At 44.1% G+C, this 17,978-nt stretch overlaps 1 protein-coding gene across 2 annotated transcripts in view; it reads right to left on the bottom strand.

Moving 5' to 3' along the window:
* atp9b (ATPase phospholipid transporting 9B) overlaps window positions 1-17,978 on the bottom strand; it is a 298,121-nt gene that overhangs the window by 108,674 nt on the left and 171,469 nt on the right. For both annotated transcript variants that reach the window (XM_078397707.1, XM_078397708.1), the window contains exon 10: window positions 6,761-6,836. In XM_078397707.1, the coding sequence (XP_078253833.1) occupies window positions 6,761-6,836 (76 nt within the window). The remainder of the gene's footprint in view (window positions 1-6,760; window positions 6,837-17,978) is intronic.

The following is a 17,978-nucleotide window of genomic DNA, read 5'->3' as shown; positions in this document are numbered from 1 at the left end:
ACTTCGTAAATTAAGAAAAGTAGGATCAAGTTGAGGCTTTGATTCAGGCTTTGCACCTGAATCTCAAAGAACATCGAACGGTATAGCATAAAGTCGGCACACACTGTCTGTATTGAACATGATGCCGAGGCCATTTCTCATCCATAATCCATACCCCTGCATATCCATATGCCGATCCAAAAGTCTGGTAAATGCCATCATCATATCTGCCTCAACAACCAAATGCACTCCAGGCACTCACCACCTGTGTAAAAAAACTTGAGCTGCACTTCTCCTTTAAACGTTGCCCCTTTCACCTTAAAGCTATGCCCTCTGTTTAGATATTAGCATCCTGGGAAAAAAGTTCTGTCTACCCTATTTATGCCCCTCATAATTTTCTATACTTCTAACAGGTCTCCCTGGAACCTCCAGGCTTTCAGAAAAAACCAATCCAAGTCTGTCCCACCCCGTCCTGTTGCTAATACCCCTTAATCCAGGCATCATTTTGGTAATGCACCTCTGCATCCTTTCCAAAGCCTCAACATCATCCCTGTAATGTGGTGACCAGAATTCCACTCAATACTCCAAATGAGGCCGAACCAAAAACCTGCGAAGCTGCATCATGGCCTTCTGATTCTTATACACAATGCCTTTTACTTATGAAAGCAAGCACACCATAGACCAAATTTACCATTCTATATACATATTGTCCCTTTCAGGGAGTTATGGATTTGAACCGCTCTGTACATCAATACTGTTAAGGATCATGCCATTAAATGTACATTTTCCCCTTACATCTGATGTCCCAAAGAACAACACCTCACACTTGCGCAGATTAAATATCATCTGCAATTTCACTGCCCATTTCTGTCGCTGATCTATATTCTACTGTATACCTAGACAGCCTTCTTCGTAGTCCATTACCCCAGCAATCTTGATGTCATCTGTAAATTTATGAACCAACCTGTCCACAGTGCCCTCCATAATGTTTGGGACAAAGACCCATCATTTATTTATTTACCTCTGTACTCCACAATTTGAGTTTTGTAATTAAAAAATCACATGTGGTATCAAAGTACACATTGTCAGATTTTAATAAAGGCCATTTTTATACATTTTGGTTTCACCATGTAGAAATTACAGCAGTGTTTATACATTGTCCCCCCATTTCAGGGCACCATAATCTTTGGGACACAGCAATGCCATGTAAATGAAAGTAGTCATGTTTAGTATTTTGTTGCATATCCTTTGCATGCAATGACTGCTTGAAGTCTGCGATTCATAGACATCACCAGTTGCTGGGTGTCTTCTCTGGTGATGCTCTGCCAGGCCTGTATTGCTTGTTTTGGGGGGCTAGTCCCCTTCAGTTTTCTCTTCAGCATATAAAAGGCATGCTCAGTTCAGATCACTCACGAATTGACCATTTTTTAGCTTTAAAAAAGTCCTTTGTTGCTTTAGCAGTATATTTGGGATCATTGTCTTGCTGTAGAATGAACCGCCGGCCAATGAGTTTTGAGACATTTGTTTGAACCTGAGCAGATAGGATGTGTCTATACACTTCAAAATTCAATTATGCTACTACCATCAGCAGGAGTATCATCAATGAAGATAAGTGAGCCAGTACTTTCAGCAGCCATACATGCCCAGGCCATAACACCCCCACCACTGTGGTTCACAGATGAGGTGGTACGCTTTGGATCTTGGGCAATTCCTTCTCTCCTCCATACTTTGCTCTTGCCATCACACTGATATGTTAATCTTCATCTCATCTGCCCACAAGACCTTTTTCCAGAACTGTGGTTGCTCTTTTAAGTACTCCTTGGAAAACTGTAACCTGGGCATCCTATTTTTGCGGCCTGATCAGTGGTTTGCATCTTGCAGTGTAGTCTCTGTGTTTCTGTTCATGAAGTTTTCTGCGGACAGTGGTCATTGACAAATCTACACCTGACTCCTGAAGAGTGTTTCTGATGTGTCGGACAGGTGTTTGGGGATTTTTCTTTATTATAGAGAATTCGTCTATCATCAGCTGTGGAGGTCTTCCTTGGCCTGCCAGTCCCTTTGCGATTAGTAAGCTCACCAGTGCTCTTTTTGTTCTCAATGATGTCCCAAACAGTTGATTTTGATAAGCCTAAGGTTTCGCTGATGTCCCTAATAGTTTTATTCTTGTTTCTCAGTCTCATAATGGCTTCTTTGACTTTCATTGGCACAGCTTTTGTCCTCATGTTGATAAACAGCAATAAAAGGTTCCAAAGGTGATGGAAAGACTGAAGGGAAGACTAGGTGCTGAGAGCTCTCTTATACCTGCAATAAGGTGGCATTTAAACACTCCAATTACAAACGCCTGTGAAGCCATGTGTTCCAAACATTATGGTGCCCTGAAATGGGGGGATTATGTATAAACACAGCTGTAATTTCTACATGGTGAAACCAAAATGTGTAAAAATACCCTTTAATAAAATCTGACAATGTGCACTTTAACCACATGTGATATTTTTCTATTACAAATCTCAAATTGTGCAGTACAGAAGCAAATAAATAAATGATGGGTCTTTGTCTCAAACATTATGGAGGGCACTGCATGTCCAGGCTAATTTGCTAATATATTGCAAAGGTCCCAGCACAGATCCTTGCAAAACTCCACTGGTCACAGACTTCCAGTTTGAATATTATCCTTTCACCACTACTCTCTGTCTTCTATCAGTATGCCTGTTCTGAAGCCACACAGCCGAGTCACTGTTAATCCTATGACATGGTAGACCGCCAGGCTCTTTGGAGCATACTATCAAAGTACCGCTGCCACGACATGTACATCACAATATTGAGGCTTCTACATGATGGCATGTGCTCAGCAACAGTGGCTCTGAGTATGAGCCCTTCACTGTGGAAACGGGGGTCAAACAGGGATGCATCATTGCACCCACCCTGTTAGCCGTCTTCATTGCTGCCTCACCTCATTGGTGAAGAGCTGCTACAGGGTATCCCAATCCTCTACAGAACTGACGGTGGGCTCTTCAACCTTAATAGGTTAAAGGCCAAGAGCAAAGTCAGCAACACGGCCATCATGGAGCTTCAGTACTCGGACGACTGCACCATCACAGCACACTCCGCAGAAGACCTCCAGGGCATCCTGAATGCATTTGCCAAGGCATACAGAGCCATGGGCCTGGCCTTTAACATCAAGAAGACCCAGGCCCTATATCAACCTCCACCCAACCAGCTGTCTACCCTGTCCACCATAAAAGGGGACGACACCATTCTTGAAAATGTTGACCACTTCCTCTACCTTAGCAGTATTCTTTCCTCAAAAGCTGACATCGACTCTGAGGTCAACCATCGCCTGAGTTGTGCCAGTGGACAATAGACAATAGGTGCAGGAGTAGGCCATTTGTCCCTTCGAGCTAGCACCGCCATTCAATGTGATAATGGCTGATCATTCACAATCAGTACCCTGTTCCTGCCCTCTCCCCATACCCCCTGACTCTGCTAGCATTAAGAACTCTATCTAACTCCTTGAAAGCATCCAGAGAATTGGCCTCCACTGCCTTCTGAGGCAGAGAATTCCACAGATTTACAACTCTCTGAATGAAAAGAGAGTTCATCTCCGTTATAAATGGCCTACCCCTTATTCTTAAACTGTGGCCCCTGGTTTTGGACTCCCCCAACATTGGGAACATGTTTCCTGCCTCTAGTGTGTCCAATCCCATAATAATCATATGTTTCAATAAGATCCCCTCTCATCCTTCTAAATTCCAATGTATACAAGCCTAGTCGCTCCAGTCTTTCAACATATGACAGTTCCACCATTCCTGGAATTTACTTAGTGAACCTACGCTGCACTCCCTCAATAGCAAGAATGTCCTTCCTCAGATTTGGAGACCAAAACTGCACACAGTATTCCAGATGCAGTCTCACAAGGGCCCAGTACAGCTGCAGAAGGACCTCTTTGCTCCTATACTCAACTCCTCTTGTCATAAAGCTTTCTTCACTGCATACTGTACCTGCATGCTTACTTTAAGTGACTGATGAACAAGGACACCCAGATCTCTTTGTACTTCCCCATTTCCTAACTTGACCCCATTCAGATAATAATCTGCCTTCCTGTTCCTATCACCAAAGTGGATAACTTCACATTTCTCCACATTAAACTGCATTTGCCATGCATCTGCCCACTCACACAACCTGTCCAAGTCACCCTGCATCCTCAGAGCATCCTCCTCACAGTTCAATCTGCCACCCAGCTTTGTGTCGTCTGCAAATTTGCTAATGTAACTTTGAATCCCTTCATCTAAGTCATACGGAGCCTACACCAGACTCAGGAAAAGAGTCTTTGAATGAATGAATAAGTTTATTGGCCAAGTATGCATATACAAGGAATGTGCCTTGGTGCTCCACTCACAAATGACAACACTTACAGTTAACAATTAAGAATAGAGCATAAACACATGAAAACAATAAGGATACACCATTATGGTCTAAACATGTGGGTACAAATAAACCAGAGCAAAAAAGAGACTACAGACTTTGGTTATTGAGTAGAACGATCACTCGTGGAAAAAAAGCTGTTTTTATGTCTGGCTGTGGCTGCTTTGAAAGTGCGGAGTCTCCTTCCAGATGGAAGTGCTTCAAAGAGTTTGTGGACAGGGTGAGAGGGGTCAGAGATGATCTTGCCCATTCGCTTCCTGGCCCTTGCAGTGTACAGTTCGTCAATGGGGGGGAAGGTTGCAGCCAACAACCTTCTCAGCTGTGCGAACGATCCGTTGCAGCTTCCGGATGTCGTGCTTGGTGGCTGAGCCAAACCAGCCCATGATGGAGAAGGTGAGGACGGACTCAATGATAGCTGTATAGAATTGGACCATCATTGCCTGTGGCAGATTATGTTTCCTCAGTTGCTGCAGGAAGTACATCCTCTGTTGGGCCTTTTTGACTGTGTTATCGATGGTGGCCCCCCATTTAAGGTCCCTGGAGATGATGGTTCCAAGGAACTTAAATGACTCCACAGATGTGACTATGGTGTTGTTGATGGTGAATGGGGGGAGGGGAGGGGGATCTTTTCGAAAGTCTACAATTAGTTCCACTTTGAAGATTGAGACCTAAAGGTTCAAACAAAACCGCTGGTCTACAGAGCCATTGTCCTCCCCACCATGTTGTATGGAGCCGCGTCATGGACCTCCTACAGCAGGCACCTGGGAGCCCTGGAACAACACCATCAATGAACCTTAGGAAAGATTTTGAGGATCAGCTGGGAGGACAAACACACCAACATCAGCGTTCTGGAGGAAGGTCAGCAAGCCCCCAGCGGGCCAAAGAAACGCTTCAAGGACAACATCAAGAACAATCTGAAGAAATTCCACATCACATCAAGCAACTGGGAGCACATTGCACTGGACAGGCGTTCCTGGGGGAAATCCGTACAGGAAGAAGCTGCACGTCATGAAATGGAACTACTCCGTGCCGCAGAGACAAAGCGACAACACCGCAAGGAGAGAGAGGAGGCGGCTCAACCACCACCAACCACCGCCAGTCGCCCCTGTCCACATTGCACCAAGGAATGTGGATCGCGGATTGGCCTCTACAGACATCTGCAGACCCACAAGTAGACGACCCTATGGAGAGAGGACAGTCATACTCGCTTCGAGTGACCGCCGATGATGATGAATCCCATGCGTACAGTTTTGGTCTCGTAATCTGAGGAAAGACATTCTTGCCATAGAGGGAGTACAGAGAAGGTTCACCAGATTGATTCCTGGGATGGCAGGACTTTCATATGAAGAAAGACTGGATAGACTCGGCTTGGACTCACTGGAATTTAGAAGATTGAGGGGGGATCTTATAGAAACGTACAAAATGCTTAAGGGGTTGGACAGGCTAGATGCAGGAAGATTGTTCCCGATGTTGGGGAAGTCCAGAACAAGGAGTCACAGTTTAAGGATATGGGGGGAGTCTTTTGGGACCGAGATGAGAACGTTTTTTTTCACACAGAGAGTGGTGAATCTGTGGAATTCTCTGCCACAGAAGGTAGTTTAGGCCAGTTCATTGGCTATATTTAAGAGGGAGTTAGATGTGGCCCTTGTGGCTAAAGGGATCAGGGGGTATGGAGAGAAGGCAGGTACGGGATACTGAGTTGGATGATCAGCCATGATCATATTGAATGGCGGTGCAGGCTCAAAGAGCCGAATGGCCTACTCCTGCACCTATTTTCTATGTTTCTATGTTTCTATCTCAATCTTCTGGATTAGCCTACCATGAGGGATTTTATCAAATGCATTACAAAAATTGTTGTTGACCCATTGAGTCCCTCAAGCATTTTGTATTTTACACAATTGCTTAAATCTGATGAAGGCAATATCCCAGGAAAGCACTTGAATATATGACTTGGTAAATCCTGGGAGATAGGGAACATTTTGCATTGGGTTCTCCTCAATCCTGGAAACGTGCAACTTAAGTGTGTTTATAACAAGCCTTGCATTTATTTTGCTGAAGACCATAATGTTCTGCACTCTACTGATCATCCAAGTGCATAAGTAATCTGTAAGTGTGACTTATTGCAGGTCAATTACAGAAATATATGAACAGTGCATTATATTTACAATGAACAAATCTATTATTCTAAATATAATACATTATGATTCTTACAAAGAACTAGATCATTTGTTTCGTAATATTTAATTGCTTGAAGTTTATAACATTTCCTATTTGGTTTGTTTCAAATCCATCAATTTGAAGGGGTTTTGTGTCGTTTCAGCAACGTCACAAGGCGTAAGTGATCAACCAACATACTCACCAGAAGCTACCACTGTGCTGGCCCAAAGTGTATTTTCTGCTCCCAGACTTTCATTGATTGAAGGGTCACTATCTTCCTGCAATGAAATAAATGTAAAATTTGTTGCATTTATGCAAAAAGCAGCTCAATATAAAACATTTCTTTGCCAATTTAAAAAATTCATAAACCGGATTAAAGTGGGCAAGCAACTTTTTAAGCATTATTAGATCTCACCATGGTTGCTATATATTTTGCTTTGCTCCGAAAAGCTGGAGAGTGTTGGAGAAATTCAGTTGCACAAAATCAATAAGATTTGTTTTGTTACCTCGCCAATTTTCTTCTTTTGGCCTGTGGGCAGCTTTTAGTTCTTCATGGAACTATTATTCAACTGTGATATGTCCTATTAGGCATCACTGTTGATCTTGATCCTATGCTTGACCAGTATCCAGTTTCGCCAGCAGGTCTCACAAAATCTTGTGCAGAGTGGGAAACCAGGATCAATTGTCACCCACCTAAACCAAGGTACTGAAACTACTTGCAGCTCATGCACCTCTGCTCCTTGCGAAGGTTGCTATTCCAAGCAACAAAAGATATACAAGGAACAAAAGAGCCAGGAGGTCATGATGTTATCTCAAAGGTATGTTTTAATGCTTTTTGACTTATCTTTGTAACTGTGGAAATTTGAAATCATATAACAAACAGTTGGGAAGATATGGAACACCAATGCTTTAATCAGATCAATATCCACTGTTCTGAATGGATCATATGAATTATTACACATCAATTAATGATAACATTGAATAGGCTTCAAAATGTAGAACAAAATTAGAACTCAAACAATTTTGGTTGACTTCAACTGTGTTCTTGCGGCCTGATCATGTTATTCCCAATGCAGACTTCACAATGCACCTGATGACCACCTAATAAACAAGTACAACTAGTCGGCACAGAAACTCTGGCCCATCAGTGTTGCTTGAAAAATGTCACAACCATCAGTGTGTCAAAAATGAATGGAGTTCGGATCATACACAAATTCCATTAAAATGGAAGCATGTTTGGAAACGGGGAATCACCATTTACACCTTCTCTTTGAAAACTGATAAGTTAGCAAGTGACGCTGAACAAAAACCATTGACATACGACTTTGTCCTTCTGCTTACTTTTAAAAACCTCGCTTCCTCCAAATTTTCCCCCAATGGCCTTTTCTGCAGTTCACGCAACATATTAATTATTCTTTTTTATTTGTTTGGACCAGAAACTGATTTTGATAGCAATTTCAGATTGTACCTGCACTTGGATTCCACCGATTCATTCCATCAACTGTAATGTTATTATAAAGCACATATTATGCCAGATTCCACCAAAGAACCCCTTGCCACTGTCCTCAAAGGGATTTTTTTTTTTTAAAGGTTGCCCTTCTATTCAAGAGAAATGGGTTAGGACACACAAACGCTCATCATAGGTTAACCTATTCATTCCTGAGATCATTCTTGTAAACCTCCTCTGGATCCTCTCCAGAGCCAGTACACCATTCCTCAGATATGGTGCTCAAAATTGCTCACAATATTCCAAATGTGGCCTTACCAGTGCCTCATAGAGCCCTAACATTACATCCCTGTTTTTGTATACAAGCCCTCTGATTTGACTTGCTGATTAACTTTTTGGGAATCCTGCACCAGCACTCCCAAGTCGTTTTGCACCTCAGATTTGTGGATTCTCACCCCATTTAGAAAATTGTCTATGTCTTTATTCCTGCTACCAAAATGTATGACTCCACATTTTGCTACACTCTACTCCATCTGCCACTTCTCTGACCACTCTCCCAACCTGTCAAAGTCCTTCTGCAGAGTCCCTGCTTTTTCTACACTCCCTGCCCCTCCACCTATTTTCGTATTATCCACAAACTTTGCCATAAAGTATTCAATTCCCTAGTCCAAGTCTTGACATATGCATTTTCCGTTCTTACCACAAAGCTCAAAGAGTTCAGTTTTCTATAACCGCAGAAGTGATATATGTTGGTAATTAGAATGAGTCATGTTCTGAGATGTATACAGTTCAGGACATGGATGCCAAGGTATTAACAACTTGTGCCATGTACATAATGGGCTTTGCCGAAGTCTGCACAAAGTTCACTCACGGTCCTCTACTGTGCATAAGGACAAACTGTGCAATACAATTGTAGCATCACATCACGAGTCCACACATGAATACGCATTTGAAACAGATGGTTCAGAGGTCTATTCCTAAATTGCATGATGACACTTCTCCCTACGCAAGGGCATCTGTTACCATAATACTTCTGGTAGTACAACCTGCAGTATTTGTATTAAAAACAAAACACAGAGGAGTTCAGAACAACCAGTAACCCTTCTTAGAATAAATTATCACGACAAACCATGAACTTTTCCAGCATGTCAAATATGAGAAATGTTGTCTAAATATTTATGCTGGCTGACCTCATGGTAGAGTGAGATCAGTTTGCAGCAGCAGAACATTTACTGTATCAAGGTGAAGCAAATAACATTCTACACACATTTTTGTTTAAAACACTCCAGATTAAGCTTGCTAAAATATTGATCATTGTTAATTTCTTAAATGTGGTGACATGCCTAATGCATCTTGCTGTTTGATCAAAGCTCGATAAAAAATCCACATAGAATTTAGAATACCAAAATTCTATGAAAAAAGGTTAACACAAATCTTGCTAAATTTTCACTCTGAACAAGAAGTTTGTTTTACTGTTTTAAAATTACTCATGTGTTCAACTGGGACATGACAATGTGCATAGAATCTTCATGTTTATGGTGATATAAAACTTCCAGAAAATCTTATACGTATTTATTTTACTACTGTACATAGATTTAATTTTAATATTTTATATTCACATTCACAAACTTCTCCACATGGGAAAGTTTTCAGACTTTGTGCAAACTGCTGACTTAACAATTACAAAGCATTTCTCATCAAATAGTAGCTTAATTGTGTAAACGTTTCAACGAACATTCCAAATAATTTCAAAGGTTTTTTTGGATTCTTATTGTATTATTCCAATTCTAATGGAGGCAACTATCAAGAGAGTATCCTTGCCACTGTCCCTTGTTTGGCAGGAGCATCCATATACTAAGATTTGTTTGTTTGTTTGTTTGTTTGTTTGTTTGTTTGTTTGTTTGTTCCTGAACAACAGCCAAAACAGTACACGATAGCGCGCCAATTTCAGGCCCACCTTACTCACCGTCGTCCCTTTGATGCTAATGGAAGAAGTTTCATTGAAATCAGTTATATTTTTTAAGTTTTTCACATTTTAAAGTTTAAATCTATTTCCTAGGGAGGGAGGAGGGGTGGAGTGAGGATAAGAGGAGTTGAAGGGGATGGAGTGGGGGGGGGGAGGGGGGAGATGGGGGGAGGGGGGAGATGGGGGGAGGGGTGCCCTCCATAATGTTTGGGACAAAGACCCATCATTTATTTATTTGCCGCTGTACTCCACAATTTGAGATTTGTAATAGAAAATAAATCATATGTGGTTAAAGTGCACATTGTCAGATTTTAATAAAGGCCATTTTTATACATTTTGATTTTATCATGTCAAAATTACAGCTGTGTTTATACATAATCCCCCCATTTCAGGGCACCAGAATGTTTGGGACACATGGCTTCACAGCTGTTTAATTGCTCAGGTGTGTTTAATTGCCTCCTCAATGCAGGTATGAGAGCTCTCAGCACCTCGTCTTTCCTTCACCTTTGGAAATGTTTAATGCTGTTTATCAACAGGAGGACAAAAGCTGTGCCAATGAAAGTCAAAGTAGCCACTTTGAGACTGAGAAACAAGAATAAAACTGTTAAGAGACATCAGCCAAACCTTAGGCTTATCAAAATCAACCGTTTGGGACATCATTGTCACTATTATGAAGTGACTCGAGAGGACGCTGGCGTTGTTTGTTCGCCGCTTCTCACCACTTCTCTTTTTGTATTAATTTTGCCGTTTTTGAAAAGATTTTCTCAGCTTGCAAAAATCCCTCTGCTTAAACTAATCCTTCTGCTTGACCACCTGGTATCATCTGCCCAGTTCTTCCACCGCTGCCTCCGCACCCTTGGACCTCTCACTCCTGTCTGTGCTCCTGTCTCTGCTGGCTTGGACTGCTCCCCTGTGGGTTACCTGACAGCTAGCGCTGCAGTCATCAACTCGCTAATTGCTAACGCTAACGCTACCGCTAACGCTAACAGCTGCCTGGCTGCCTGGCTACCTCCTCTGCCTGCATGTCCTCAGCTCCCTATTTAACCCTTAGGCTGCTCAGCTTCCTCGGTCCTCATAGGCCTTGCTCTGGATCAGCCTGTTGTGCCTGCTGTGACGTTTTGATCTCTCCGGGCTCTATGCTCCTTCGCTCCTGCCTGGCATGGCACTGAAGTACTTCGCTGCGAGGCTGCTCCAGCTCAACAACCACTCCACTCCGCCATGCATCTCTGCCATCATCAACCACGGACTTCTACGACGACCCAAATACATCCACAGAGGCTCCGGTCACAAGTTTGTCTACTCCCAGACCGGTCACTCCATCCCTGCACTCTGGCCAGCTGATCGGACCTCCACTCGTCCATTACGTCATCACAACAACGCACACGAGCGTGCCCCCTGTCTACAAGCCCTGGCTAAATCACCCGTGTCCATCCACACCACACAAAGCAACATGAAGCTCACTCTGCTCAACATCCGGTCCCTCAACAATAAAAGCCACATTCTGAATGACTTCATCCTGGAAAATAAACTGGACTTCCTCTGTCTGACAGAAACCTGGCAACAACCTCTGGATTACCTCCCACTCAACCTCACTACACCCAACGGATACTCCTACATCAATAAACCACGCTCGGAAGGCCGAGGTGGTGGGATTGCCGTAATTCACCGACAGGACTTCAAGATCAACCTCATCTCCATCTCATCTGCTCCTTCATTTGAACACCTGGCTTTCAAACTCTCTGGCCACACAAAATTAGTCATGGCAGTTGTCTACCGCCCTCCCAAACCACACCCATCATTCCTTTCTGACTTCTCTGACTTTCTGACCCAGTTCTGGTCTCTCTCCCCCTCAATCCTCCTCCTCGGTGATTTCGACATCCATATGGACTCCACTGACTCCACAATAACCGCTGAATTCACTGAAATACTCAACTGCTTTAACCTCACTCAACACGTCAATTTTCCCACCCATAACCGTGGGCACATTCTGGACCTTGTCTGCTCCACTGGACTAAATCTACATCACCTCTCTGGCTCCGACCCCACCCTCTCTGATCACTTAGCCATCACCATGTCTGTCAACATTCCCACCCCAGCTCCAAAGCAAAAACGCAAAATCAACTTCCGTAAGCTGAACTCTGTTTCACCTACCTCGCTCTCATCCTCCCTCTCTGAAATGTCCACCTCTCCCTTCGTTGACCTCCACAGCCCCTCTGACCTCACTGACTACTACAACCGCACTCTCTCCTCCTGCCTCGACCAGCTTGCACCTATAAAAACCAAAACAGTTTCCTTCACCCACTCTGCTCCCTGGTTTACCCCTGAACTCCACGTGATGAAAACTCATGCCCGCCAACTTGAAAGACTCCGCAACAAAACATGTCTCACAATTCACTCCCAAGCCTACAAAGACCACATGCAGCACTACAAAGATGCCCTCTCCCGCGCCCACTCCACCTACTACTCTCAAATAATTCACTCCGGCTCCGGAAACCCCAAAACACTCTTCTCTACAATAAACAAACTCCTCAGCCCCCTGGACACCATCTCCCAATCATTCACAGTTGACAAATGCACCACTTTCCTTTCATTCTTCCAAAGCAAAATAGACAACATCTACAGCACCTTAACCACCAACGCACCTGCTCCCCCTCAAACCACCTGCCCCCCCTTATCCTGTCAGCCCCTGCCTCAGTTCTCCCCAATCTCCACCACCGACCTCTCTGACCTCTTCACAGGAATAAAAACTGCCACCTGCTCTCTGGACCCCATCCCCTCCAGCTTTGTCAAGGCCTGCCTTCCTGCTCTCTCTCCACTTATCACTGCAACAATAAACTCCTCCCTGTCCACTGGCATCGTCCCGCCATCCCTCAAAATCGCTGCTGTCACCCCCATTCTGAAAAAACCTGGTCTAAACCCTGACACCCCAAACAACTTCAGACCAATCTCCAACCTACCCTTTCTGTCCAAAGTTTTGGAACGTGCTGCAGCTTCCCAACTCAAATACCACCTCTCTACCAATAACCTGTATGAAACTTTCCAATCCGGATTCCGCTCAAACCACTGTACTGAAACTGCGCTCCTCAAAATCACAAACGACATTCTCCTCTCCTCCGACGCTGGCAACCTCAACATCCTCATCCTACTTGACCTCAGCGCCGCCTTTGACACCATAAATCACTCCATTCTCCTCACCCGACTTGAAACCTCCCTTAACATCACCGGCACAGCCCTATCCTGGTTCAAATCTTACCTCTCTGACAGACACCAGTTCATCTCCATTAACAACTGTAAATTCCCCACCGCTCCCCTCCCCAAGGTGTCCCCCAAGGCTCAGTCCTTGGCCCCCTCCTCTTCATCCTCTACCTGTTCCCCCTTGGTCAATTAATCCGCCGTCATGGTCTCAACTTCCACTGCTTCGCCGATGATATCCAGCTCCTCATCTCCACCAAGTCAATCTCCCCCACCACACACTCTACACTGACAAACTGCATCACTGAAATAAAATCTTGGCTTCAATCAAATTTCCTCAAACTCAATTGCAACAAATCTGAAATCATCATCATTGGTCCAAAAACGCTCACCAAATCCACCCAAAACTTCATCCTCAACATTGATGGTCTCCCAGTATCCACCTCACCTCACATCCGGAATCTTGGAATCATCTTTGATCAAACCCTCTCCTTCGACAAACACATCAAACACATCACAAAGACAGCCTTCTTGCACCTCAAAAACATTGCCCGTCTCCGTCCATCCCTCTCCTCCACAGCTGCAGAAACCCTCATCCACGCCTTCATCACCTCCCGTCTGGACTACTGCAACAGCCTCCTCTATGGCGCACCCTCAAAAATCATCAGTAAACTTCAATACATTCAAAACTCCGCTGCCCGTCTACTCACCCACACCCCGATCCGTGACCATATCACCCCCGTCCTTTATAAACTCCACTGGCTCCCCATCCCCCAGAGAATCCAGTACAAAATCCTCCTCATAACCTACAAAGCCCTCCATAACCTGGCCCCATCCTACCTGACCGACCGCCTCCACAGGCACACTCCCACCTGCACCCTCCGCTCTGCTGCTGCCAATCTCCTATCCCCCCACATCCGGACCAAACTCAGATCCTGGGGGGACAGGGCTTTCTCCATCGCTGCTCCCACCCTATGGAACTCACTACCCCAAAACGTTAGAGACTCCTCCACACTCACCACATTCAAAACATCGCTGAAGTCTCACCTGTTCAGTACTGCCTTCAACCACTGAAGGTCACCTCACCTTCTGTCTCCTTTCTCTGTTCGTTTATTTATTTACTTATTTATCTATTTATTCATTTCCCTATGTTCTCTAAATCTCTGTAAAGCGTCTTTGAGTATATGAAAAGCGCTATATAAATAAAATACATTATTATTATTATTATCATTAAGAAGAAAGAGAGCACTGGTGAGCTTACTAATTGCAAAGGGACTGGCAGGCCAAGGAAGACCTCCACAGCTGATGACAGGAATTCTCTCCATAATCAAGAAAAAGCCCCAAACACCTGTCCGACACATCAGAAACACTCTTCAGGAGTCAGGTGTGGATTTGTCAATGATCACTGTCCACAGAAGACTTCATGAATAGAAATACAGAGGCTACACTGCAAGATGCAAGTCACTGGTTAGCTGCAAAAATAGGATGGCCAGTTTACAGTTTGCCACGAAGTACTTAAAAGAGCAACCACCGTTCTGGCAAAAGGTCTTGTGGACAGATGAAATGAAGATTAACTTATATCAGAATGATGGCAAGAGCAAAGTATGAAGGAGAGAAGGAACTTTCCAAGATCCAAAGCATACCACCTCATCTCTGAAACACGGTGGTGTTATGGCCTGGGCATGTATGGTTGCTGAAGGTACTGGCTCACTTATCTTCACTGATGATGCAACTGCTGATGGTAGTAGCATAATCAATTCTGAAGTGTATAGACACATCCTATCTGCTCAAGTTCAGACAAATGCCTCAAAACTCATTGGCCGGTGGCTCATTCTACAGCAAGACAATGATCCCAAACATACTGCTAAAACAAAGGAGTTTTTCAAAGCAAAAAAAAGGGTCAATTCTTGAGTGGCCAAGTCAATCACCTGATCTGAACCCAATTGAGCATGCTTTTTATATGCCGAAGAGAAAACTGAAGGGGACTAGCCCCCAAAACAAGCATAAGCTAAAGATGGGTACAATACAGGCCTGGCAGAGCACCACCAGAGAAGACACCCAACAACTGGTGATGTCCATGAATCGCAGACTTCAAGCAGTCAATGCATGCAAAGGATATCCAACAAAATACAAAACATGACTACTTTCATTTACATGACATTGCTGTGTCCCAAACATTATGGTGCCCTGAAATGGGGGGACAATGTGGAAACACTGCTGTAATTTCTACATGATGAAACCAAAATGTGTAAAAATGGCCTTTATTAAAATCTGACAATATGCACTTTAACCACATGTGATTTTTTCTATTACAAATCTCAAATTGTGGAGTACAGAGGCAAATAAATAAATGATGGGTCTTTGTCCCAAACATTATGGAGCGCACTGTACTTCGCCAGGATTCTACTTATGGCTCTACTCTGATAAAGTGACCCTGAAACACTGCACTAACCACAGCAATTGTGCCGAAAGTTGCCTTCACTTTTGCGCCCTAAGTTATCAACAAAAACACTCAAACCAACAATCCTCTTTCAATAGACAATAGGTGCAGGAGTAGGCCATTTGGCCCTTCAAGCCAGCACCTTTGAGCCAGTTCCTCTTCCTCTTTCCAGAATCTATAGAGGTAGGAGCTGATGAATCGGTAAATTTCAGACTGAGGCCCAAAATTAACATGAAGGATGCCACTACTCATTCAGCTTACCTCAAACAAAAAAAATATCTTGCTTGAACTCATGACCACAATGAATTTCCCCCAAGGTGCTCTGTATTCTGACAAAGGTTTTTTGCTTTGAAACATCATCTGTTTCACTTTGCACAGGTGCAGCCTGACCTGCTAAGTATTCCCAGCATTTTCTGATTTTAATCAACAGCTGGGAGACTCGCTTGGATTTTCTATGACTAAAATTGTCCTACCCTATTAGCTCTTCAAATTCAGTAGCTGGGTTAATATGAAGACACCATAGTTCATGCAGCTCACTATAAACAGAAATTACTGTATGCATCAAAATTAGTCTATCCTCCCCAAGATTATGACAGTGGATTTCCCCCAATGGTTGTGAAACTCTACGACAGAAGGCCAGACCACGATATCTATTCAAAGAGGAAGATATAGTTTTTTGGCCTAAAATTATCAGGGGATACACGAAAGCAGGGAAGAGGGTATTGAGTGTGGATGATCAGCCATGATCATAACGAATGTCTAAACAGGCTCCAAGGGCTGAATGACCTGCTTCTTCTCCATTTCTAGCTAACAATAGCAGCAGCTTGTGCAAAACTAACAATGGCCCTAGGACTAGAACATAGAGAATTATTGATAACACTATACAGATGCAATGTGTGCAATAAAAAGGAAAGACCAATAAACATTATCAAATCTTACTGACAATTTATAAATTATGGCTCACTACAGCAGTAAATCAATAAATGACCATCAAGGACCATTATTTCCTGTCACTTAAATAGATATTAAATTGTAAACGGTATCTAACAGTAAGTGTCACACTGAATAAAAGATTTCTGATGGAACCATAAAGTGCCAACTACCCTCACTGGAACTTTTCATCTCCAACTGCCGGCTTGACATTAACCGCCTCAAATTCTCCACTCCCCTGACTCACTCTAACCTCTCCCCTCCTGAACGTGCAGCCCTCCACTCACCCTGCAACAACCCCGACTTAGTCATCAAACCCGCTGACAAGGGAGGTGCTGTGGTAGTCTGGCGTGCTGACCTCTACCGGACCGAGGCCAGACGACAATTCTCAGACACCTCCTCCTACTTATCCTTGGACCATGACCCCACCGACGAGCACCAGACCTTAATCATCAACACGATCACTGATCTCACCAATTCCAGCGCTCTGCCCTCGAATGCCTCCAACCTTATCGTTCCCCAGCCCCGCAGGGCCCGATTTTACCTTCTACCTAAAATCCATAAACAGAACTGTCCTGGCACACCCATTGTTTCTGCCTGTTCATGTCCCACCGAACTTATTTCCACCTACCTCCACTCCATCCTATCCCCCCTGGCCAAATCCCTCCCCACCTATGTCCGACACCTCACATGCTCTCCGTCTCCTTGATAACTTCCGGTGCCAGGCCCCCACTCCCTCTTCTTTACCATGGATGTCCAGTCACTCTACACCTCCATCCCCTACAAGGATGGTCTTGAAGCCCTCCGTTTCTTCCTCGACCGTAGAACCAGCCAATCCCTTTCTACTAACACTCTCCTCCACCTAGCAGAGCTGGTTCTTACCCTTAACAACTTCTCCTTTGACTCCTCCCACTTCATCCAAACTAGAGGCGTAGCTATGGGCACTCGCATGGGCCCTAGCTATGCCTGCCTCTTTGTCGGGTACGTCAAACAATCCCTGTTCCAGACGCACACCGGCCCCATCCCCGAACTCTACCTCCGCTACATTGACGACTGTATTGGTGCTACCTCTTGTACCCATGCAGAACTCACTGACGTCATACATTTCACCGCCAATTTCCATCCTGCTCTTAAATATACTTGGACTCTCTCCGATATCTCCCTACGTTTCTGGATCTCACCATCTCCATCACAGGAGACAGACTAGTGACTAACATCTACTACAAACCCACTGACTGCCACAGCTCTCTGGTCTACACTTCTTCCCACCCTGTCTCCTGCAAAAAGTCTATCCCCTACTCCCAATTCCTCCGTCTACGCCGCATCTTCGCCCAGGATGAGGTGTTTCACACTAGGGCGTCAGAGATGTCCTCATTCTTCAGGAAACGAGGCTTCCCTCTTCCATTATAGATGAGACTCTCACTAGGGCTTCCTCTATATCCCAC

The sequence above is a fragment of the Rhinoraja longicauda genome, chromosome 4, assembly GCF_053455715.1.
Source record: "Rhinoraja longicauda isolate Sanriku21f chromosome 4, sRhiLon1.1, whole genome shotgun sequence".
NCBI classification, from domain to species: Eukaryota; Metazoa; Chordata; class Chondrichthyes; order Rajiformes; family Arhynchobatidae; genus Rhinoraja; species Rhinoraja longicauda.
Note: the sequence above shows the minus strand (reverse complement) of the source record. Positions and strands in the feature narration are given on the sequence as shown.